The sequence below is a fragment of the Sus scrofa genome, chromosome 6 (genome assembly GCF_000003025.6).
Source record: "Sus scrofa isolate TJ Tabasco breed Duroc chromosome 6, Sscrofa11.1, whole genome shotgun sequence".
In the NCBI taxonomy this organism is placed as follows: domain Eukaryota; kingdom Metazoa; phylum Chordata; class Mammalia; order Artiodactyla; family Suidae; genus Sus; species Sus scrofa.
The window spans coordinates 36,572,029-36,596,839 of record NC_010448.4 but is presented as its reverse complement, the minus strand read 5'-3'; the positions used below and the strand labels follow the sequence as shown (position 1 = coordinate 36,596,839).

Here is a 24,811-nt window from a genome sequence, read left to right as displayed (position 1 = left end):
TTAATAGTTTCTCTTTCTCTTTAATTTTTGCCTTTTTAATTACAGTGTGTCTTGGTATGGTCCTCTTTCAGTTAATCCTGTCTTGGGCTCACACAGTAATTATTTGATTAATGAATAAAGGGACTAAATGAGTGTATAAATACAGTCCCCCCATCACTGTCTTCATCACTTCTGTCACCAAATCCATTATAGGACAAACTAGGTAAGCAAAAGAGAGATGGCTCGGTGCAAACTAAACTCCACTCCTGGAACAATTTAAGATTGAGAAAGAGTAGAGGATCAGAAACATTGTTTCCCTGGGTGGAGACTCCATCTCATTTGTACTGAAAGGGCATGCCACCTAGATTACTCAGCCTAAATCCAGATTTTTGCATATATATGTATATATCTAGCACTGATAGAGGGTCTTCTCCCAACACCCACCAAACCAATGACCCAGCTCTCTAACAGGTTGAAACAGCCCTGCCTTATTTAGTAATTTTCCTGCCCCCAAACAAGATCTCTCTTCCCTGCTCACCCAGTGTTAGTTATACCTTCATTCTCCTTAGAGAGACATTGGCTTCAGCTGCTGCTTTGACGGAGAAAGGTAAGATTGCAATTGAAAACTTCATTACATTAAACATGGCAATCACACTAAATGCCTGAAGAACAAAAAAGAGGCATAGAGTTTAGGATGGGATGTTGCCTTGGCTTTGAACCATTAAATCCGTAGGGATTAAACTTGCTGAGATGAGAAACAGTAGCACAGTTGGGATTCTCAAAGGAACAATTTTCTCATTTCATGGCTCAGAAATCATGGGTTGGCAGATTAAGGATATAAACATCTTCGTCTATTTTGCTATTGGATTTTCACCAAAATGGTGGGAGATGTATCCTCTGGTCTCTGTCAATCCAGAGGATAAGGTCCAAAAAGGGCCTCTAATTGTATGCATTTGGAAATCTCCATCCATAGCACACCTTCATTTGGCCTAGAACATTTGCTCAAAACCCTATGCAGATTTTCCTAAATCATCCCCTTCTTTCATCTGACCCTTCAGAGATAAAGCATCCTTTTCCACATTACACACAGCCCAGGGCTGAAGGTAGAAGCTCCCTGGAATAATGTGCCTGGCCCAGGCTTGTTACTGGTTCTCCTGTCCCCAGGGTCTGGCCTCCGTGCCCTGCACACACACACACACTCAGGACTGATTTGAGTGCCTTTGTTCCACTGCCATTTCCAAAGAACCACACACACCCCACTTCACTAGGGCCTTCCCCACTGAGCCCTGCCTGGCAGGTGGCTAATATCATATAGCCTCAATGAAGACAGATTTCCTCGCTCTGTGGGTACCCTGGGGAGGTCATGATCGCATCTCTTAGATTCCATCCTCTCATCTGTCCCATATGTAATTAGCAGCCTCTCCCTAACCACCCATCTAAGAAATTAATAACACAACTTCCATCCACAAATCTAGAGTGATCCTTCCCGCTGGTGAATGGACCCCATGGACAGGGCCCCAGACTTCCACTAATCCTAGCTAGTTCATTAAGAGGATGATGGAGGACGCTCTTTCATCACATCTGGTCCTAAATACATCCCTAAAGAGAACTCAGTTCCCCCAAGTCCTAGAGCATTGTCTTGGCTCTGGAAACTAGGCCTTGGCTGGCAGAGCACCCTAGCTGCCTGAGGGCTGACCTCTTACTGGCGAGGGATTCTGAGTCTAAAGAAATAAAAGCCTTTCTTTCAGGGCATTTGTTTTTGTTCTAGATTTCTCTAAATCATCATTTTAGAGAATATCAACTATATACACTCAATTTGGCTTTAAATCAATTTGCTTGGTGTGTTCTGGGAAACAATTTTTTTTGGTTTGGGATTATAAACAGTAGTCACAATAATCAGGTAGCATTTGTTCAGGCTTTGGGACATCGATCGTTGCCCTTCACTCCGGCTTTGGGTTCTTGGCTGGGTTCCAGCCCCCAGTGTGTGGGAAAGAAGACTGTGAATGAAGAAACCAAGTGAAAAGTACCTTCCAAAGAAACATGGGCAGTAGCGGGATTGACAGCCTTAAAACAGATGCCCCAGAAAAGCGTTCTGCCTTCTCAAATGTCCCCCCAGCCTCCCCTCCAGATCCCTGATTTTGGTGCAATTCTTGCCCTGTGAGCACACCTCTCCTTGTTTTCTTGTTTATTTCCTTCTCTCTCCCTCCCTCTCGCTCTCTCTCCCTTCTTTGTGTTCTTTCCTCAAACCACTTGCCTGTGAGACACTGGTTTAATATCTGAGCTCTTTGTTTCTTTATTTCAGTCAGGGGCCATGTCCCCTCTAGTTCAGGTTTGCCTTTTCTTCCTTCCTCCCTTTCTTTCTTTCTTTCTTTCTTTCTTTCTTTCTTTCTTTCTTTCTTTCTTTCTTTTCTTCCTTTCTTTCAGCTGTCCCACAGCATATGGAACTCCTGGGACAAAGATCAGATCCAAGATGAAGCTGCAGCAACTCTGGATCCTTTACCCCTCTGTGTCAGACTGGGGATCAAACCTGCATCCTGAATTGCAGAGATGCCGCCAATCCCTTTGTGCCACAGCAGGAACTCCAACTCAGGTTTACTTTTGAATGCATAGCCCCCCTTGTTAAAAAACAAAACAAAACCCTGAGCCCCTCACATTCCCTCCAGTTCTCCCTCTGAGTCTTTCAACCTGAATTAGCCTGACCTGGGTAAGCATCTGGCTAACAAGAACAGCAAACACTGATGCAGCATTTACTGCATTCCTGGCACCGTCCTGCATGCTTTGTGTAAAAGAATTTCTGTCCTCACAACCATAGGGACTGTCATCACCCCATTTACAGATAAAGAATTAGGGCAAGAGAGGTTCAGTGAGTTGCTGTAAGTCATAGTGAGCAAGTATTGGATTCAGGACTGAAACAAGGGAGCTCTGATCCTGACACCGCACAGCCTCTTCCAATACCGGCAACCCTTCCCATTAAGAGAACTTCCAAAAACTTTCCACTTGATGTGTATATGGATAAGTATGAATAAACCAGCCAAGGGTTCCTTGGGTTTGAATTTTGTTTTCCAAATGTAAAATTGTGTTCCAGCGTTAACTACGACCCCAGCTCTGTCACAGACCAAATAAGAATTGTTACCAAGCTTTCCTTGGCTCCCTGTCAGCTCAAGCACTTGTTTTAAAAGTCAAGGTAGAATCCTGGCATTGCCCAGCTCACCATGATCGGGTGTTCTGATGCTAGTGCTAGGCAGAGGTGGGGAGGAGCTACCTACCTGGCATTTGTCAGAGGTGGGTGAGGAAGAGGTGCTTACCACCGGGGCAGTGAGCTTGCGTCTCAAGAGGATATGGCAGGTGAATGTCAGTACAATGGCTATGGTGGATGCAATGGAGGTCAGTGCTGAGTTTCCACTTTGGACAAATCCAGCTTTTTCCAGTAATTTTCTCTCCCTCTTCCTAACATCTGTGAATTAGAAACAGTCCTTGGTGGTCTTACTTTTCATGTCAAGCACCAGCATTAGGAAACTGTTACTCAATGGAATATTGCTCAGCCATAAAAAAGAATGAAATAACGCCATTTCCAACATGGATGGTTCTAGAGATTATCATACTAAATGCAGTCAGTCAGACAAATACATAACATCAGTTATATGTGGAATCTTTAAAAGTTGATACAAATGAACTTATTTACAAAACAGAAACAGACTCACATAGAAAACAGTCTTATGGTTACCAAAGGGGAAAAGGGGGGGGCATAAATTAGGAGTACGGATTAATAGATACATACTGCTATATGTAAAATAGATTAACAACAAGGATTTACTGTATAACACAGGAAACCACACTCAATGTCTTATAATAACCTATAATGGAAAAGAATCTAAAAAAGAATATATACATAAGTATAGTAGGTATAACAGAATTATTTTGCTGTATACCTGAAACTAAAATAGTATTGTAAATCAGCTATGCTTCAGTATAAGAAAGAAACATATTACTCCTGCTCAATTCTGCTGCAAATGAGTGTTAAGGACTCCTGTTGTGAAGTTTAAATGAGAGGAAGCACAGACAGCCCCAAGCACAATGCCAGCATGTACCAGGGCTCAGTGCGTGGCAGCTGCCATTATGGATGGTTTCCAAGTTCCCTTCCCATCCTGGTTCTCTGGGCATCAAGACTCATCCACTCAGATGTCTACAGGGGTCGGACAAGTAATGTAAATGAAGGGAGGGGGCAGAGAGCAAGACCAAAGCGAGACTGTCCTAGGCTCACCAGACTGTCAACTGTTCTGAGGTCTGAAATCTGGAATCTTGTGAGACATCACCCTACTTTTAAATGTTAGGAACTAATTGAAAAAGTTAAAGTACTGCCGGGGCCAAATAAGACACATATGCCAGTGTGAAGATGGCCAGATTGAGGCCCCTGCCCTGTGTCTCAGCAACAGCTACAAAAACACAAGAACACATCTCCCTCTCCCAAGTCCAGATGAGGCCATGACTCTGTACCACTTACCAATAAAATCTAAGCTTCCCTCCCCGGTGTTTAAAGTCCTCAATAGCAGTTCAGCCTCCTCTGCAAAAACCCTTTCACATTAGCAACATGGCGCCACAGCCATCCTTGCTCAGCGCTGGCTACGTACCAAGGGTTCTGTGAAACACTGTGCAGGCACGCTCTCATTAGACTTCTCTTACCACCATGGGCAAGGCAGAAGCCATCCTTCTGTGCTTTTGACAGTAGAGGTAAAACTTAGAGGGTTAAGTGCCTTGACTCTTAAGAGGTCAAGGCAGAATTGGAACCCAATTCCACTGGGATCCAAAGCTTGCTGTCCACATGCCCTTCCCCTTGAGAACACCAGCTACTTCCTTCTTCCCAAACACAGCCTCTAGGCCTTTGCTCCTGCCTGAGGGACTTCCCTGGCTCTGTCTGTGTCCACAGCCCTGTTATCCTTCAGGGCCTGCCTAAAATGCCAACCTCTGGAGTTCCCTGGTGGCTCAGCGGGTTAAGGATCTGGCCTTGTCACTGCCATAGCTCTGGTCACTGCTGTGACACAGGTTTAATCTCTGGTCCAGGAACTTCCACAGGCCCTGGGCATGACCATAAATAAATAAATGCCACCTCTTCCAGGAGGCCTTTCCTGATGTCTCATGCCCATGGAGCTCCTCTCATTTTCTTTCATGGCATTTTACTCATTTTATCCTGTCATTAACTCATGCGTTCTCTCATTCATTACATTTTAATCTATTACATGCTAGATGCTGTGCTTGATGCCGGGGAATATAGGGATAAACAGGGTCTCAGCTCTTCTAGGAGGGGCGATAGACAATAAAGAAACAAACAAACAAGTAAAGAAGGTCATTGCAGGTTGTGTGGAGTGATATGAAAGAAATAAACAGGGTAAAGTGATTAAGAAGGGAAGTGGGGAGTGGACCTGTGTGGGACTGTGGTCAAGACAGCCTCTTTCAGTCAATGGCATTGACCCTAGGAGACCCAAAGTCCAGACAAAGTCACCATGAACATCTAGCAGAAGACATTCCAGGTCCAGACAAAGTCACCATGAACATCTAGCAGAAGACATTCCAGGCAGAGGGACCACAATGGTGGAGATCCTGAGGTGTGAATGAGCCCAGATGCTCTTCTAAAAACAGAAGGTTTGTGTGGCTCAAGCAGAGTTATCAAGGCTTAGGATAAAATGTTTTGGGGTTACAGGGGTTAGCAGAGGCCAGATTGTGCTGGATCGAACAGCTGTAGGTTGGAATCTGGATTTCATTCAAAAGTCCTAAATTTGAATAATCTAAGTGTGATAAGCAGCCACTAAAGATTTTTCAGCAGGGGAGAAATGGGATCTGATGGGACATTTTAAAAAGGTCACTGTGGCTGCTGAGTGCATCATGGGTTTTAGAAGGAAGGAGGAAAGCAGGGGTTGCATCTAGAAGTTCTTGCTATAGTCCAGAAGGGAGAAGATGTTAGCTTGGACTAGGGTGGCAGTGGAATGAAAAGATGACAGATTCCAGATGTATTAGTTCCTGTTGTGGCACAGTGGGTTGACTCAAAATTGTCTCAGTGAGAATGCAGTTTTGATGCCTGGCCTCGATCAGTGGGTTAAGAATCAGGCATTACCAAAGCTGCAGCATAGGTCACAGATGCAGCTCCGATCCAGTGTTGCCATGGATGTGGCATAGGCCCCAGCTACAGCCCTAGCCCTGGAACTTCATATGCTGTGGGTGCAGCAGTAAAAAGAGAAAAAAAAAAAGATTCCAGATGTATTTTAGAAGTACAGCCAACAAGGAGTTTCCATTGTAGCGCAGGGGAAATGAATCCAGCTGGTACCCATGAGGATGTGTGTTCAATCCCTGGCTACACTCAGAGGGTCAGGGATCCAGTGTTGCTGTGAGCTGTGGTGTAGGTTACAGACTCAATTCAGATTCTGCGCTGCTGTGGCGTAGGTCAGCAGCTGCAACTCTGCTTCACCCCCTAGCCTGGGAACTTCCATATGCCAAGCGTGCAGCCCTAAAAAGCAAAAAACAAAACACAACAAAACAAAACAAAAACAAAGTTAGATATATTTTTGAGCTCAGTTAACTCAGCCTCCCTTAATTTTATAAGTAGAGGCCCTTTTCTTAAGTATTTTGTGTGGTTCCCATGGCCTTGCACAGAGTAGGAACTTGGCACATATTTATCAGATTAAACTGACTTGAATTAAATTGAGCTGAGTTAAACTGAACTCAGTCAAATGGAATCAAATTTAATCACATCAAATCCATTGTATTAAAGTGAGTTCAATGTGTGAGGAGGTAGTTCTGTGTCTTCAAAGAGGGTTTGCCAACTTGTAGGGTTGCCAGGGTCTCAACTTGAGGCACTCCCTTTGGCAAGCTCAGAAGCAGGTTTCCTAAAGCCACTTCCTACAACATGGAAACATAGGTGCAGGCCCAGTTACACGCTGGACTAAAAGTGTAATTGTAGATCCAGAGTCAGTTGTAACGGTGGTTCAGATCATTAAACCGCCAACCACCTGAGTCTATGTCAGCAATTATGTAAATGTTCCTGCCACTAGATTTGCATTTTTATTTGCTTGAAATAGTTTTAATATCTTAAAAAAACAGCTATATATGCATATATATGCATTCTCCTATCTGCACATCAAGTCAATGGGACATATGATACCAGCGAAGCTGCTGCTGGCAACAAGGGTACATGTGAGTGAGCACGTGTGGACATCTTCCAAGTCACGGAAATAGCCTGAGACAGCTCTTCTCCCGCTCATAACATTTTAGTGAATTATTTTTGTGAAAGGTAACTGGCTAGCATAAGCATTCACTGGCCTCAATATGGCTAAACCATATGTCACTCACCTGCTGAGCCCTTGGCTTCACTGGAAGAGATGCTTGGGCCTATTCTAAAAATCTCTGCAATCCTTTGAAAAGCCTGCCAACCAGCTCCAGGGTCCCTTTCCAGAACTTCCAGAACACCTGGCCTGGGAATCTTAAGAATCACTTAAAAGATCACATTCTACAGAGTAAGTAGTTCTTTTGGCAGCTGCTCATCCTACCTCGAATAGTGTTGGTAAAAGATTTCTCCCAAGCGTACATTTTAATCAGCTTGATGCAAGTCAGAAACTCATTCATTGTCTGAACTCGCTTGTCTGTCACTGAAACTGCTGATCTTCGGAAAGCTGAATTGAGCCTAGCCATAAACATCTGAAATCAAGGTACAAACAGTGTGTTCAGAGAGAACTGCTGAGTTGCAATTGGCCTAGAAATCCGGGGATCAGAGCCTAAGTGCCAGAAAAAGTTCTAAGGGACGTTGGCTGGCGATTCTCAACTGGAGAATTCTCAGCCTTCCCTTGAGTTGTGGCGGAGGCACCCTGTGGAGGGTGGTGGAGTCACCCCTGGGGAATCTGGGCAGATGGTAGGAATGCATGCATGGCCAGGACGTGAAGCAAGTGCTGGGGATTTTGACAAATTAAAGAAGCAGACCCCCCTCCCCCAGGGCATTCAAATTCAATTTAAAAAACAACAACAACAACAAATGATCCTATCTGGGAGCACAAAGGAGGAGTGCAGAAGAAGTAGAAACAAAGCCCTCTGTCCACCTCCGTGAGAGGGTGTGTGAAATACAACTGCAAAGACCTGCCATTACCTGGATGGGGATGAAGATCACATACACTGATATCCCGATAAGAGCTGTGGGCCCCAGAATGAAAAAGGAGTACACCGCACAGACAGCCATTAGGATTGGGATGGTGGCTGGCAAGGGACAAAACAAGGCAGCTTCAAACAAGGAATAACTATCACTTGATAGTATATTGAGCACCTGTAAAGAAAGCACATGGGTTCAGGCTTTGGAAGGGCCACCCAAAGGTTTCCTTAACTGAAAGCTTTCAGAACAGCTGAGGTCTGAGGAAGGAAGAGAGAAACTGAATTAGAGGGGCTGGGGGTCATCAGAGAGCCAACATGGTGAGTTTGGGTCTCATTCTAGTAGGACTTTGGAGAGACCAGTCTTTTAGAACTGAGGATCCCAATGAAGAAAGGCTTTAATGAGTTCCCATTGTGGCTCAGCGGGTTATAAAACTGACTAGTATCCATGAGGATGTGGGTTCAATCTCTGGCCTTGCTCAGCGGGTTGTGGATCCAGATACGCCGTGAGCTGTGGTGTAGGTTGCAGACTTGGCTCCAGATCCCTGCATTGCTGTGGCTGTGGCATAGGCTAGCAGCTATATAGCTCGATTCCACCCCTAGCCTGGGAACCTCCATCAGCCACAAGTGTGGCTGTAAAATGCAAAAAAAAAAAAAAAAAGCTTTAAGAGCAGTATTACCATCTAGGAGCATGCTGATGAGTTTGCCATTTGGTTACCTGATAGCTCTCACTTCCTTATTTACTCAACCCTGCTTAATCAGGGCAGCCAGGCACCCAGCAAAAAAAACACAACAACAACAACAAAACACATTTCCCAGTCTCTTTGGGCAAGGAATGTGGCCACATAACAATGTTAAGGACAGTGAGATATAAGCCAAAGAGGCAAAAAGAACTTTGGGGATGAATTCTTAAAGGGGCTAACTCAACTTGGAAGACCTTCCCCTTTTGCTCCTTTCCCCTTCCTCCTACCAGCTCTCCGAAACATGGGTGGACCTGCGGCAACCATCCTGAACCATTACAGGAGCCATGTCTTAGGAAAGTGATGAAGAAAGATGGAAAGATGAGGAATTCCCCCCACCAGCCCTGGGTCATCTTCTTCCAAACTCCTTTTACACAGAGTGAAGTAAATCCCTCCAGTTTAATCTAGGGTTTCTTTTGGGGTTTTCTGTTACATGCAACTGAATCTAATCACAATCGATATAGGATGCTGTGAACTGAAAGAGCAACTGTAAGAAAGAAGCACCTACCTCACTCCACCTAGGGTTCCCTTGGCCAGGGAAGTGTCCTCATGTTAAGGGTGAAGATTTTATTGCTAAGGATTAAGGGCTTAGGAAAATGTCCAGCTTTGAGGTCCAATAGGCATGGTCTTTATGATGTGTTGGCATCCCAAATACTACACAACTGGACTGGTCAGATCCATTAGTCAGTCAATTTTTTGTTGTTGTTTTGTTTTTGCTTTTTAGGGCAGAAGATGAGGCTAGGGGTTGAATCAGAGCTACAGCTGCGGGCCTACACCACAGCCACAGACACAGCGACATGGGATCCAAGCCTTGTCTGCAACCTACACCACAGCTCTCGGAAACAACAGTTCCTTAACCCACTGAGCAAGGCCAGGGATTGAACTCTCATCCTCATGGATACTAGTCAGGTTGGTTAACCACTGCGCCATGACGGGAACTCCTCTTCTTGTGTTTGGAGGCTCTGCCACTGCACGTGGCAGGGAGATGGGATGTGATGGGCAGGACATTGACAAACAGAAGGGAAGCAGAGGTTCCATCCCAGAAGCACATCTCATACATACTCAGAAAACTTGGAATCTTGTGTTCTAAAATTAGATTCCTCCTGGACCAGCTTACCTCCCCAACGGAGATGTGGGTCAGCGTCTTGAAGGACACCAGGTTTTCAAAAACCAGGGTGGAGACGGCCACCTTCAACCGGATTGCTGTGCGGTAGTTTATGGCCCAGGCCAGGGCCCAAAAGAGGACTTTGGTAAACTCGGTGGTAAAAAGGGCCATGCACAGGCCGATGCCAACCCAGACCTTCCTGGAGATACTCTGGGTTTGCTGGAGGATTTGGTGAATGAGAACAGTCTGTAAAATAGTGTGGTGGGGAAGAAGAGAGGACCGCGGGGGGGCTGAGGCTGGTAGAGGAGGGCTCAGATAATGTCAGCAAGCTGACGTTATGAGGCAAACTTTTTCATTAATTTCAGGGGCTGCCACTGTGCTTGACAGGGGGTAGCTTTACAAAAATGTGCTCCCAAGGAATGCAAGGATAAGGATAATGTACTAAACCCACCAATTCATAGAGAACGTAACTAATGACACTCTTTGCCAGTCTGGGGACCTGGGACACCAGGCAGAAGAAGGGCCACCCCACTCACCGGCCCTATGGCCGCCATGATAATGCACAGGATATTGGCCACGATGTCCATCAAAACACGTGTCCTCTGGAATTTCCAGACCACTCGGCCCAGGGAGGCTTTCTCAGGACCCATCTTCTCGACCTCTTCATCCCAAAGGATTCGAAATCTGTGATGAAAGTGCAGGAAGAAAGAAAGGGACTTACGCAAGTTCCCGTCGTGGCTCAGCTGTTAATGAACCTGACTAGTATCCATGAGGATGTAGGTTCCAACTCCTGGCGTTGCTCAGTGGGTTAAGGATCTGGTGTTGCTGTGAGCTGTGGTGTAGGTCACAGATGCGGCTTGGATCCCGCATTGCTATGGCTGTGTTGTAGGACAGCAGCTACAGCTCCAACTCGACACCTAGTCTGGGAATCTCCATATGCCTTGGGTGCAGCCTTAAAAAAGCAAAAAAAAAGGGGGAGGGGACTTACATTCTCATTTGCTGTTTAAAGCTACTCCAATGGACAAACCTTTGCAAGAAGGCTTAGCACAACGCCTCCCCCATACCTGGCAGCGGTAGCTTCAGATGAACAGCAGTGGTTCTCCCTTCTTCTTATGCAGGGTGGATGGGCCATGAGAGAGCAGTGGGCAAAGCCCTGACACAGCATGAGCTGTTATCTGGCATTTGGGCTCTTTTCAGGACTTGATTTCCTCCTTCTCCTGCCGGTCTCTGGCACAATACCAGTTGTGATTTAAAAAAGAGAGAGAGGCAACAAAGAAGCCAAGATAAAAAATCTAAAGGGCAAGGAGGAGCTTGTCCATTTCCAAGATCTGAAACGAGGCCAGTGGGACAGGTGTGTGGTGACATGGGGAGGCAAGGCAGGGCCAGACGGATTTCATTCCCAGTGCAAAGGAAGCCACTGCAGGTCAAGATTATTTTATGTATCTAAAAGAACATGGGGCTTCTGTGAGAGTAGTGGGTGATGGGGGTTGGAAGCAAAGACAGAAGCAGAGAAACCACAGTGGAAGATCGCCAGCAGCCAGGTGGGAAGTGGAGGTGGCATTTAAAGAAATGTGGATTGGAGTTCCCGTTGTGGCTCAGCAGTAACCACCCAGACTAGTATCCAGGAAGATTAGGGTTCAATCCCTGGCCTTGCTCAGTGGGTTAAGGATTGCTGTGAGCTGTGGTATAAGTCACAGAAGTGGCTCAGATCTGGCATGGCTGTGGCTGTGGCATAGGCTAGCAGCTGTAGCTCCAATTTTGACCCCTAGCCTGGGAACTTTCATATGCCCCTGATGGATTCCTTTAAAAAAAAAAGAAAGGTATATGGGGGAGAGATCAGGACTTATTGATGAATTCAATGTGGGGAAAAATGAGGGGGAATTGGGTAAGGGATCCCAGTTTTCCAGCTTGACCAACTGTGGGAATGGAGTTTACAGATATGGGGAAAAGAGGAAGAGGGAACATCATCAGATGGGGCTTTAGATACAAAAGAGGATCAAGGATGCAGCTTTAGATGTAAGATGCTTGTGACTCATCCAAGTTCAGCTGTCTGATGGGATGCTGGGAGTGTGAAGTCCGGAAGAGAGTCATGGTCTGACAATGGCCGTGCTATTGAGTTTGTCAACATGTGTTCAGTGGCTAAGCCTTTGGAACAGAACCTAGTATGGAAGGGAAGAGGATCTCAGGTGATATGGGATAGATGGAAGGAAACACTAAAAACAGACAGAGAGGTAGAAAGAACACCTGGGTCTCATTCCTCTTCCAGCACCCTGGCAATTTTCTCTAGACTGTAGATTTGGGAAACTACTACTGACAGAGATTTCTTCAGGGCACAGACGAGGGGATGCACAATTGTAAAAAAACGATGGCTAGAGCATGATTAGAACTCTTAGGCCTTCAAGCACATGAGGCCAAAGAGGAGAATTCCAGAAGATGCAGAGAGAGGGCTTTGAGAGATTCCCCACTTAAGACAAGAACTTCTGGAGTTCCTGCCAGAGTGTAGTGGGTTAATGATCCTGCTTGTCCTTATGGCATTGCTGGTTCGATCCCTGGCCTGGCTCAGTGGGTTAAGGATCCAACATAGCCACAACTTGTGGTGTGGGTTGCAGAGCAGGGAGGAAACAGAAGAGGAGTCGATCTGTGAAGATGGTGGCATAGGGGCTGTTTAAAGAGAGCAGACAAAGTTCTGGACAGAGGCACCAAGATTTAACGGCACTGACCTCTGGGGAGTGGAGCAGGAGTACAGTGGGGATATATTTCTACCACTTAAACTTGTTGCTTTAATATTTTTATAGTGAATATGAATTAGGCTGAAACCTATGAAATGTACGGTTTCGCAAGTCAAACTTGTCAGTTTTCATTTGGTTCAACCTAAGTGTATTTTGTAAAACAAAAATCTGATGCCAATTTTTAAAGTGAAACAAAAACACCATGCCGGAACCTCATAAAGCAGCCCAAGTGGGGTCCAGGTAGCCCAGAGCAAAGTGAGAGTCTGGCCACTCTCGTCCTGATGTGGTGCTCAGACAAACCAGCTGATAGCCTGGCCAGAATGGTCCTGAAGCCTCAGGCCAATGTGCTCAAGAAGTTCTCTCTCCCCACCAACTCTCCCTGGTCCTCACCTCCCCAGAGACTGAGCCAGGAAGTTCAGTCAGGCCAGTCTACCTCTCAGAGATAAGCCACCGAGAAGGGCCAAGGACCCATGGGCATCGATTTTCACATGGCAAAATGGGAGCACACGAAAGGGGTTGCAGGTCCCCTCCTAGGTGCCCCCCCCAGATCTGACTCCAAAGAATCCTGGTACCTTTTGGCGTTGATGTCAGATGAGTCATAGGGCGACAACGGGGGCAGGGTGTCCACAGTCAGGGTGTGCCTGTAGCCTCTAACCATCAGTGGGGTGAGCCAGGAGAACGTGGCAAAGGAGAGCAGCCCTGCATCATCCACAGGGTTGGGTGCCAACCTAAGACAAACGAGATGCTCGGTGTTCCAGGAGGTTGGGGTCCCCGCCTTGAGTCCTTGGCTGGAATTATCAACCATAGTAACAACCACAGCCACGCTCAGACCTGTGACTCACATCCATCAGCCCCATGAGCTGCAGTGTGCTGGACCAGCTCCTCCCAGCTTGTGAAGGCTGATTGTTAAATTTTCAGGAATTCTGCAAATCAGTTCTTAAATACAGCCAATATTAAAAATTAAATTACGGGAGTTCCTGTTGTGGCGCAGTGGTTAACGAATCCGACTAGGAACCATGAGGTTGCGTGTTCGGTCCCTGCCCTTGCTCAGTGGGTTAACGATCCGGCGTTGCCGTGAGCTGTGGTGTAGGTTGCAGACGCGGCTCGGATCCTGCATTGCTGTGGCTCTGGCGTAGGCCGGTGGCTATAGCTCCGATTAGACCCCTAGCCTGGGAACCTCCATATGCCACGGGAGCGGCCCAAGAAATAGCAACAACAACAACAACAACAAAGACCAAAAAAAGACCAAAAAAAATTAAATTATGGAAATGTAAGTCAATTATCTTAAAGACAAAGGCAATAAATACTCAAAACTCATAGCCCTAGATTTTACTAGTACCTCTGCTCTTTAGATTATGTAAGTCTATCATCTCTGGTGGAAATACCATGCAGAATCGGGATCTAATGTCATGAACCTCTTCTCAGCTTTGTGCTCAGCGACATCATGTTTGTAGCTTGAAGTCAGCCATGGTAGGAGGACTCACACCATAAAAGGGGATTAATGGTACAATCCAGGGAATTTTTTAGTGAGCTGCTTAGTGAGCATTTACCAATGACAATCCCACAACGGGCTCGTGCTAACAGCATCCCATCTCACAAGAGGGTTTCTCTTCCACTTGGCATGAGGAAAGGGAGACCCACCCAGTAGCTGGCCATCAGAGGAGCTGGGCGCCTGACTTTTGCTCTCAGGAGGATGGAGAAGGGCAGGGCAGGGCAGGGTGTGCCCCCAGTGGGGACAAGGCTTCCCGAGGAAGTAAGAGCTAGAGGCAAACTTGTGGTTTATTTTGAGGATTGAATGGATTATTCCATGTAAGATATTATATTTTAAAAAATAGCTAGCAGACAGAGAAGGAAGATAAGGGGAAGTGAAAGGAAGAAAAGGAGGAAGAAGTAAGGAAGAAGGAGGAAGAGAGGTGGTTCTGCTCTTGAGGAATTAACCGTCCAAGATGGAAGAAAAGTCAGAGCCACAAAGTGTTACCTACTAATTGCTGAGTATTCGTCATATTCCCGGCCCTGGAAGAGTTTTGTATTTGTACTAGATGTTGTCAAGATGCCCCAAGTCACCGACTTTGTCGCATTCACGTCCCATCTCAGCTGTGGAGCGCTTGTGCTAACAGCATCCCATCTCACAGGTATGCTGTGCCTCTTTTTACTATGTGGTTTTAGGGTCTTCTTAGAGCATAAGTGCAGCCCAGAATTGCAGGGGGCTTATGCTGCCAGGGGAAAACCCAAGTAACTAACAGAGTACAAAAGCCCATGGACAAATGTTCCCACCTCTCATCCTATAGGCGGGAAATTGTACACTTCTCCAGGGGACCTAGTAGAATCTGGTACCCATGTCTACAGCAGTGATACCAATGACACACCCCATGTACACCCCATGTTCTTCTTCCCTGCCTCGCTCTCCCTAAATCTTCCCTCCTGCTTCTTAAAATTGCCTCTCCAATAAGCTACCTGCATCCAAGTTTTTGACTCAGGCTCTACTTTGGGGATAATATTAATAATGTTAATGAGGTGCTATTATTAAGGCACTTGATACATAGTAAACATTTCCTAAAGGGTAACTTTTATGATAAGGTCATTCATTACCTCATATAATCCAACAGCTCCATGAACTAGGTATGTGGGTTGTGTGATGAGCCCATTTCATAGACAAGAATATCGAGGCACAGAGAGGTTAGAGTACTTGCCCAAAGTCTTATAGTTGTTAAGTGGTGAAGCTAGGATTCAAACCCACTGCTTGCTGACTCCAGGTTCCATCATTCTGTTAATCACTATCCCACATCGCCCGTCCACAAAGCGATTACAAACTGAGCCAAAGCAGTGGGTAGTTAGAGCTCTCTCCAGCCTGGGGCTAAGGATGGTAGCTCAGGCTCTTATCTTTTGCCTTCCCTCTCACTTTAGAGGGCTCACGGGTGTATGTTTCTTCCATAGATTCTAGGAGAGAGTAGTGCTGTGTCACCTACCTTCCTCTGCTGGGAGAAAATACCATAGGCCCTTCTCATGCAGAAAAGGCAGCTTTTATAGTTATAGTTTATGTAGTGTTATAACACATATATGATAATAATATAACATCATGTGAGCTTAGAAGTCAGGCTGCCTTAGTTCCTACTCTGCAATTCAAAACTGACCTAATTCTCTGTCCAGTATATGTATCCCAGACCCTTGGAATGTGATCTTGTAGCTCCTTCCTTCAGAAGGTTAAGTCTATTTCTCCACACCTTCAGTGAGGGCTGATTTGTGACTTGCTTTGGCCAATACATTGCAGGGAGAGAAATGGTAGACAGTTCTGAGCTGAAATCTCCTGAAGGCCTATATGCTTCAACTCATCCTCTTGGCTGCCTACTGCATTACTATGTGATCAAGCACAGGCTAGCCTGCTGAAGGTTGGATAACTCACATGGCCCACCTTCCCCCAGCCAGTCAGCCCCCAGAAGCACAGCCATCTTGCTGACCAGCAGATGCATAAGTAAGCCTGGTCAAGACCAGGTGAATCACCCAACTGGACCTAGCCCAAGTTGCTGACCTACCCATAGAATTATAAGCTCAATAAATGTCAATTGTTTAAGGCTACTAAGTGTTGAGATGGCTTGTTACACAGCAAAATCCACCTAATTAACTTTGGGCACATTATTTGATCTTTCTTATTCACCCACTTACGCACCCATCAAATAAAAATAATAATAACACCTCCAGGGTGGTTGTGGAGAGTGAATGAGAAGATGTTTGTAAAGAATTTGAACAGGTCCTAGCACATGGAAAGCTCTCCTTAAACATTTGGTACTGTCTTCCTCTCACCAAAGGACAGGAGAGTTCATGAGGTGAATTGTCAATAAATGAATAAATGGATGGATGGATGGAAAGACAAAAGGACAGGCATGTAGAGCAGAAGGATGGGGCTCAGGGGCAGTGTCCACTCTCTTGATGGGCTGGAAGGTATTCCTACAAGTTCTCCCTGGGCCACCTCCCGACCCTCCCCTCTTACCTTGCATAGGGTCTCACTGGGATCATGGTCTTCAGGCTGGGGTCATATCTCTCTGCAAAGGACCTTCTCTGGCCTCGCCGGTCCAGATCAGCAATAAGGTAGGGCCCATCATTTACCATCTTGGTGGCAGTCTAGAGCTCTGGGCTCTTGGCCTAGGAATATTCACTCTGCAGCAGAGAGATGCGGAGATGAGGACATTTTGGAATGGGATCAGGCAGCCCCCACTCCACCCAGACCAGCTTCTTGCTCCAACCACTCAGATCTGGTTTCATCAATTAACCATCCACATTTGTGGAAGAGTGTGGCCAGAAGACCCACACAGCCCTCAATTCCACTCTGCGCCTTCCTTATTAGAAAGGACATTCTGGGAGTTCCTATCATGGCTCAGTGGTAACGAACCCAACTAGTATCCATGAGGACACAGGTTTGATCCCTGGCCTCACTCAATGGGTTAAGGATCTGGTGTGCCATGAGCTCTGGTGCAGGTCACAGATGCAGCTTGGATTCTGCATTGCTGTGGCTGTGGTGTCAGCTGGAAGCTGCAGCTCTTATTCAACCCCTAGCCTGGGAACTTCCATATACCACACATGTGACCCTAAAAAGAAAAAGAAAAGAAAAGATATTCTGTTCCTCCTCTTTCCCATTTTAGGTTGACCTGGAGCAGAAAAGCCCATTGCAGGTTTTCTACCAGGAGCCATCCCATGGCCACGTCTGACTCCCAGCCTGGCAAAAGAACCCCAAGAATGTAGGTTTGCTTCCTGTGTGTGACCCAGGGTGAAGCTTGTCACACATACATACCCCTTTTTCTCCCTGATTCTTTAAGATATCCAGGATCATGTTCACCCACATCCCCTTGTTCCCACATCCAAGGATCAGAGAACTTCAACAAGACCACCTCTCAGGACCAGGCACTTCTGAGCAAGCCCATGCCCCACCCCTCCCATTTCTGTGACCACTGCTACAAAGGGAAGTCAACAATCCAGGTGGAGAGGATACTTTTGGGAATGCCTGCCCAGCCCACAAGCCAACCATCCTATTCACCAAGCACCTAAACCCAAAGAATAGAGAACAATTCCTGAAGGTTTTCTATCCTAGTTCCAGTTATTCCCTAAGGCAGAGCTCTATTCTGGCCCTTTAGTTTCATGACATTGTGCTCTCTATATCCTATAAATAAATTATCCTTTTTCTCCTAAATTATCCTGAGTTGGTTTCTGTTACTTGCAACCAGAATATTCACAATTATAAATCCATGGTTTCTCATCCTATGAATTCTCTTTGGGATTTTTCATGGCTAGAAACAAACCAATTCCCATCGAGGTTTTAATGGATGATAAACCTATGGCATGTCAGAGTTGGAAGCATGCTCAGATGCAATCTTTGACAAACTTCTCATTGTTCAGAAAAGGAAAGAGAGGCCTAGATAAAGGAAGGGACTTATTCAAGAGAAAATGTAATAGTGACATCAAATCATGGCCAAGACGTACCTCATTTGTGTCTCCCTCCCTCCCAATAACTGCAATTTTGCAAGTGAATCCACAGAAGGACTGAGAAAACCTCAGAATCCCAACAAGCCGACAGAAGGTATTTCTCTCCCAAGGACAGTTAGTAAAGACTGGAGGAGGGGACTCCTGCTGCAAATACAAAAACAGCAACACAAAACTTCAAGGCACATGAGAAATCAAGGAAACATGATACCATAAAACCACCAAAGACAACAATAATCCTCCAGTAACCAGACCAAAGACATGGAGCTCTGTACCTTACCTGATAAAAAATTCAAAGTAGCTGTTTTAAGGAAACTCAGTGAGCTACAAGAAAACACAGAAAGATGGATTCAACTAAATACAGAAAACAATACATGAATGAGAAGATAAACAAAGGGGTAGAAATCATTGAAAAGATCCAAACAAGCACATTGGACCTGAAGAATACAATGAATGAAATTAAAACTGTAATAGAGAGTATCAACAGGAGGAAGAAACTGTGAGCTAGATGACAAGAACTTTGGAATTATTCAGAGGAAAATAAAGGAAAAAATGAAAAGGAATGAAGAAAGCCTACATAATCTATGGAATACCACCCCAAAAAAAATTTTTTTGCAAATTATTGGCATTCCAAAAGGAGAAGAGAGGTGAAAAGGGGGTAGAAAACTAATTTAAAGAAATGGTCAAAGGAAACCCTAAACAACACAAAAAGACAACCCACAGAATGGGAGAAAATCTTTGCAAATGAATCGACTGACAAGGGATTAATCTCCAAAATCTATAAACACCTTCTGCAGCTCCATACCAAAAAAAAAACAAACAACCCCATCCAAAAATGGGCAGAAGATCTAAACAGACAATTCTCCAAAGAAGACATACAGATGGCTGAGAAACACATGAAAAGATGTTCAGCATCACTCATTATTAGAGAAATGCAAATCAAAACCACGATGAGGTACCACCTTACACCAGCCAGAATGGCCATCATCCAAAAGTCTACAAACAAGAAGTGCTGGAGAGGGTGTGGAGAAAAAGGAACCCTAGTACACTGTTGATGGGATTGTAAATTGGTGCAACCACTGTGGAAAGCAGTATGGAGATTCCTCAGAAAACTAAACATAGAACTACCGTTTGATCCAGCAATCCCACTCCTGGGCATCTATCCAGGGAAAACCACAACTCGCAAAGACATATGTACTCCAGTGTTCATTGCAGCACTATTTACAATAGCCAAGACATGGAAACAACCTAAATGTCCATCGACAGAGGAGTGGATCCAGAAGATGTGGTCCATATACACAATGGAATATTACTCAGCCATCAAAAAGAATGAAATACCAGCATTTTTAGCAACATGGATGGACCTAGAAACTATCATGCTAAGTGAAGTCAGCCATACAATGAGACACCAACATCAAATGCTTTCACTGACATGTGGAATCTGAAAAAAAGGACAGACTGAACTTCTTTGCAGAACAGATGCTGACTCACAGACATTGAAAAACTTATGGTCTCCGGAGGAGACAGTTTGGGGGGGTGGGGGGATGTGCTTGGGCTGTGGGATGGAAATCCTGTGAAATCAGATTGTTATGATCATTATACAACTACAGATGTGATAAATTCATTTGAGTAATAAAAAAAAGAAAAAAAAGGAAATGGTAACTAAGAATTTCTCAAATTTGGGTAGATTTTAATATCCCGGATTTCCCATCATGGCTCAGCAGAGATGAATCTGACTGGTATCCATGAGGACACAGGTTCAATCCCTGGCCTTGCTTGGTAGGTTAAAGATCCAGCTTTGCCATGAGCTATGGTGTAGGTTGCAGGTATGGCTCAGATCGCATGTTGCTATGGCTGTGGGAAAGGCCAGTGGCTATAGCTGCAATTTGACCCTTAGCTTGGGAACCTCCATATGCCTCAGGTTCGGCCCTGAAAACGAAAAAAAAAAAAAAAAAAGGAGTCCCTGTTCTGAGGTTCCAGTTTCAATTCCTGGCCTTGCTCAATGGGTTAAGGATATAGCGTTGCAGTGAGCTGCGGTCTAGGTCACAGACATGGCTCAGATCCTGCATTGCTATGGCTGGCAGCTGTAGCTCCAATTCATTCCTTAACCTGGGAACTTCCATATGCTGTGGGTGCGGGCCTGAAAAGCAAAAAAAAAAAAAAAAAAAAAAAAAAAAAAAAAAAAAATCCAGCCATTACATGAGGGTAATAGGTCACCAAGCAAACTGGACTTAAAAAGATCCTCTCCAAGACACATTTTAATGAAGTTGTCAAAAATTAAATAAAGAGAGAATCTTAAAAGCAGCAAGGGAAGAGAAGCCTGTTACTTAGAAGGGAATCCCCAAGGCTATGAAAAGAGGTCTCGGCAGAAACCTTATAGGAAAGAGTGGAATAATATATTCAAAGTACTGAAAGAAAAAACCACCAATCAATAATACTCTATCTGGCAAAGATACTATTCAGAAATAAGGAAGAGATGAATATTTTCCAGGCAAAAACTGAGGATTTTATCACCACTGGACCTACGTTACAAGAAATGCTGAAAGGAGATCTTCAGGCCAAAGTTAAAGGTACTAACTGGTAATCTTAAAACATATGAAGATATACAATATACTGGTAAAGGTTAAGTAGATAATCAAATTCAGAATATGCTAATACTATAATATGGTCATGTGTTAACCATTAAATTCTAGTATAAAAGCTAAAGGACAAGAGTAGTAAAAATAACTATATCTGGAGTTCCTGTCATGGCTCAGTGGTTAATGAATCTGACTAGGAACCATGAGGTTGTGGGTTCGATCTCTGGCCTTGCTCAGTGGGTTGAAGATCCAGCATTGCCGTGAGCTGTGGTAGGTCATAGACGTGGCTCGGATCCCACGTTGCTGTGGCTCTGGCATGGGCCAGTGGCTACAGCTCTGATTGGACCTCTGGCCTGGGAACCTCCATGTGCCACAGGTATAGCCCTAGGGGGAAAAAAAAAAAAAAAAAAAGCCTGTATCTAGGAAGGGGTGTGGAAAAAAAGGAATGTAAATTGGTGAAGCCACTATGGAAAACAGTACTGAGTTTTCTCAAAAAACTAAAAATAAAGTTGCCATATGATCCATCAATACCACTCCTGGGCATATATCCAGACAAAATTATAATTCAAAAAGATACATGCACTTCTGTGTTCATAGCAGCACTATTTACAGTAGCCAAGACATGGAAACAACCTAAATGTCCATCAACAGATTAATGAATAAAGAAGATGTGGTATGTAAGTGCATATGTGTATGCATATATATAAAACTCAGCCCTAAAAAAGAATGAAATAATGTCATTTGCAGCAACATAAATGGGACTAGAGATTATCATACAAAGTGAAGTAAGTCAAATAAGTAAAGTTAGAAAGAAAAAGACCAATACCATATATCACTTACATGTGGAATCCAAAATACAACACAAAAGAATATATCTATGAAACAGAAACAGACTCAAAGAACAGACTTACAGTTGCCAAGAGGGAGGGGTGGGGAAAGGTAGGATTGGGAGTTTGGAATTAGCAAATGCAAACTATTATATATAGAACGGATACACAATAAGGTCCTACTATATAGCACAGGGAGTCTATATTCCTGTACTTTACAGTATCCCCTGATAAACCTTAATGGAAAAGAAAATGAAAAAGTTTATTATGTACAGTATATTACTAACTATGCTGCAATAAAATTTTTAAAAATAACTATAGCTAAAGTAATTTGTTAATGAATACAAAATATAAACAGAGGTAAATTATGACATCCAAAACACTAAAAGTTATCAAAACACAAAGCATATGGGTTTTGTACCCAAAGTTAAGTTCTTAGCATAAAGTAGACTATCATATCTATAAGATGATAATTTTTTTAAGATGATAATTTTATGTAAGCTCATGGTAACCACAAAGCCAAAACCTATAGTAGATTCACAGATAAAGAGGAGGGAATTAAATCATACTACTACAGAAAATCATCCATTCACAAAGGAAAGCAGAAAGAGAGGAAGAAAGGAACAAGGGAACTACAAAACTGACAAGGCAAAAAGAATCAGAAAGCTTGTGCGTCAATAGCTACTCTAAATGTAAATAGATTAAACTCCCCAATCAAAAAGCATAGAGGGTTTGGATGGATCTGAGAAAACAAGACCCAAGTATATGCTACCTACAAGAGACTAATTTCAGCTTTAAGGACACACGTAAGCTCAAAGTGAGGGGATGTAAAAGATATTCCATGCAAGAGGAAACAAAAAAGAGCAAGTAGTTATACCTATATCAGAGAAAATAGACTCTAAGCCAAAAACTATAAGAGATAAAGGTAATTACATAAGGATAAGGGTTTCAATTTATTAAGAAGATATAAGTGACTATATTGGGGAGCTATATATATCAATGAAGCTAAAAACTGGGTTTTTAAAAAGATAAACAGAATTGACAAACCTCTAACTAGTCTAAGAAAAAAAGAAATGAGGAGAAAAAGAGTAGGCTTTGCAACTGATACTGCAGAAATACAAAGGATCACAAGAAACAATGAACAATTATATGCCAACAAATTGGATAACAGAAAAATAGGTTAGTTCATGGAAATACATGACTAAGAGTGAATCATAAAGAAATAGAAAATCTGAACAGACCAATTATTAGTAAGGAGATTGGATCAGTAATCACAAATCTCCCAACAAAGAAAAGCCCAGAATCAGATGGTTTCATAGCGAATTTTACCAACCATTTAAAGAAGAGTTAATGACAGTTTTTCTCAGACTATTCCAAAAAATTAAAGAGGAGGAAACACTCCCAAACTCTTTCTATAAAGCCAGCATTATCCTCATACCAACACGAGATAAGGATGCTACAAGATGCTACATGAAAAAGAAAACTATCAACGAATTTCCTTAATAAATATAAATGCAAATAATATCATCACAATATTAAAAAGCTGAATTCAACATTAAAAACATGGTCAAGTAGGATTTATCCCTGAGATGCAAGGATGGTTCAACATATACAAATCAATAAATTAATACGCCATATTGATAGAATGAAAGATAAAATCATATGATCATCTCAATAGATGCAGAAAAAACCATTTAACAAAATACAGCATTCATACATGATAAAAAATTAAGTATATAAGAAATATACATCAACATAATAAAGGCCATATATGACAAGGCAACACCTAACATCACATTCAATGGTGAAAGATTGAAAAGTTTTCATCTAAGATTATGAAGACAAAGATGCCACTGACATCATTTCTACTCAACTGAAAATCCTAGCCATAGAAATTAGGAAAGAAAAGGAAATAAAATGCATCCAAATTGGAAAGGAATAAGTAAAATTGTTTTTGTAGATGATATGATCTTATATATAGAAAATCTTGAAGACACTACCAAAAGAACTATTAGCACTAATTGACAATTTCAGTAATGCTGCAAGGTAAAAAAAAACTATAAAATCCAATTGTGGAGTTCCCATTGTGGCTCAGCAGGTTAAGAACCTAACATAGTGTCCATGAGGACATGGGTTTGATCTCTGGCCTCGCTCAGTGGGTTAAAGATCTGGCATTGCCACAAGCTGCAGCATAGGTCACAGACGCAGCTTAGATCCAATGTTGCTGTGGTTGTGGCACAGGCCTACAGCTGCAGCTCCAATCCAACCTAAGCCCAGGAAATTCCATATGCCACAGATGAGCTTTAAAAAGAAAATAAAATCAGCTGTGTTTCTATACACTAAAACATAATATCTGAAAAAGAAATAAAGAAAACCATCCTATTCATAATAGCATTAAATACAATAAAAATACTTAAATATAAATTTAACCAAGGAGGTAAAAAAACCTGTACACTAAAAACTACAAGAATTGGAGGAAGGAAATTGAAGAAGATGCAAACAAATTGAAAAATATCTTGAATTCATGGATAAGAAAAATTAATACTGTTAAAATGTCCATACTACTCAAACCCATCTATAGATTCAATGCAATCATTATCAAAATTCCAATGGCATTTTTCATAGAAAAAGAAAAAAAAACTAAAATTTGTATGAAACAACAAAAGACCCTGACTGGCCAAAGCAATCCTGAGAAAGAAAAACAAAATTGGAAGTATGGCACTTCCTGATATCAAGGTATACTACAAAGTATGGTACTGGCATAAAAACAGAAACATAGAGGAATAGAAAATAATTGCAAGGCCAGAAATGAACCCTCAGATATACAATCAACTAATATTTGACAAAAGAATCACGAACACTCAAGGGGGAAAGGATAATCTCTTCAAAAAATAGTGTGGGAAAACCGGATAATCACATACAGAAGAATAAAATTGGACTTCTATCTAACACCACTCACAAAATTAACACCCTGAAAAATAAGAAAGTACTGTTGTTTGTGAGAACATGGATAGACCTTAAGGACCTTTTGCTAAGTGAAATATGTCAGACAGGGAAAGACAAATACTGTATGGCATCACTTACATGTAAAATCTAAAAAAGTCTAACTCATAGAAGCAGAGAGTAAAATAATCGTTGCCAGGGGTTGTGGTATGGGAAATAGGGAGATATTTGTCAAAGGATACAAACTTCCAGTTATAAGATGAATAAGTTCTGGGGAATCTAATGTACATTATGGTGATTATAGTTAACATTACAGTAT

The 24,811-nt window shown here is 43.2% G+C and overlaps 1 protein-coding gene across 1 annotated transcript in view; it reads right to left on the bottom strand.

Annotated features, from left to right (window-relative positions):
* The window catches only part of ABCC12 (ATP binding cassette subfamily C member 12), a 93,400-nt gene that overhangs the window by 56,205 nt on the left and 12,384 nt on the right, over positions 1–24,811 (bottom strand). The window contains exons 2-9 of the mRNA XM_021094234.1: positions 16,660–16,826; positions 13,247–13,402; positions 10,482–10,629; positions 9,958–10,191; positions 8,105–8,278; positions 7,515–7,662; positions 3,285–3,433; positions 534–641 (exon numbers count right to left, since the gene is read on the bottom strand). Of these exons, the coding sequence (XP_020949893.1) occupies positions 534–641; positions 3,285–3,433; positions 7,515–7,662; positions 8,105–8,278; positions 9,958–10,191; positions 10,482–10,629; positions 13,247–13,402; positions 16,660–16,778 (1,236 nt within the window). The 5' untranslated portion in view covers positions 16,779–16,826. The remainder of the gene's footprint in view (positions 1–533; positions 642–3,284; positions 3,434–7,514; positions 7,663–8,104; positions 8,279–9,957; positions 10,192–10,481; positions 10,630–13,246; positions 13,403–16,659; positions 16,827–24,811) is intronic.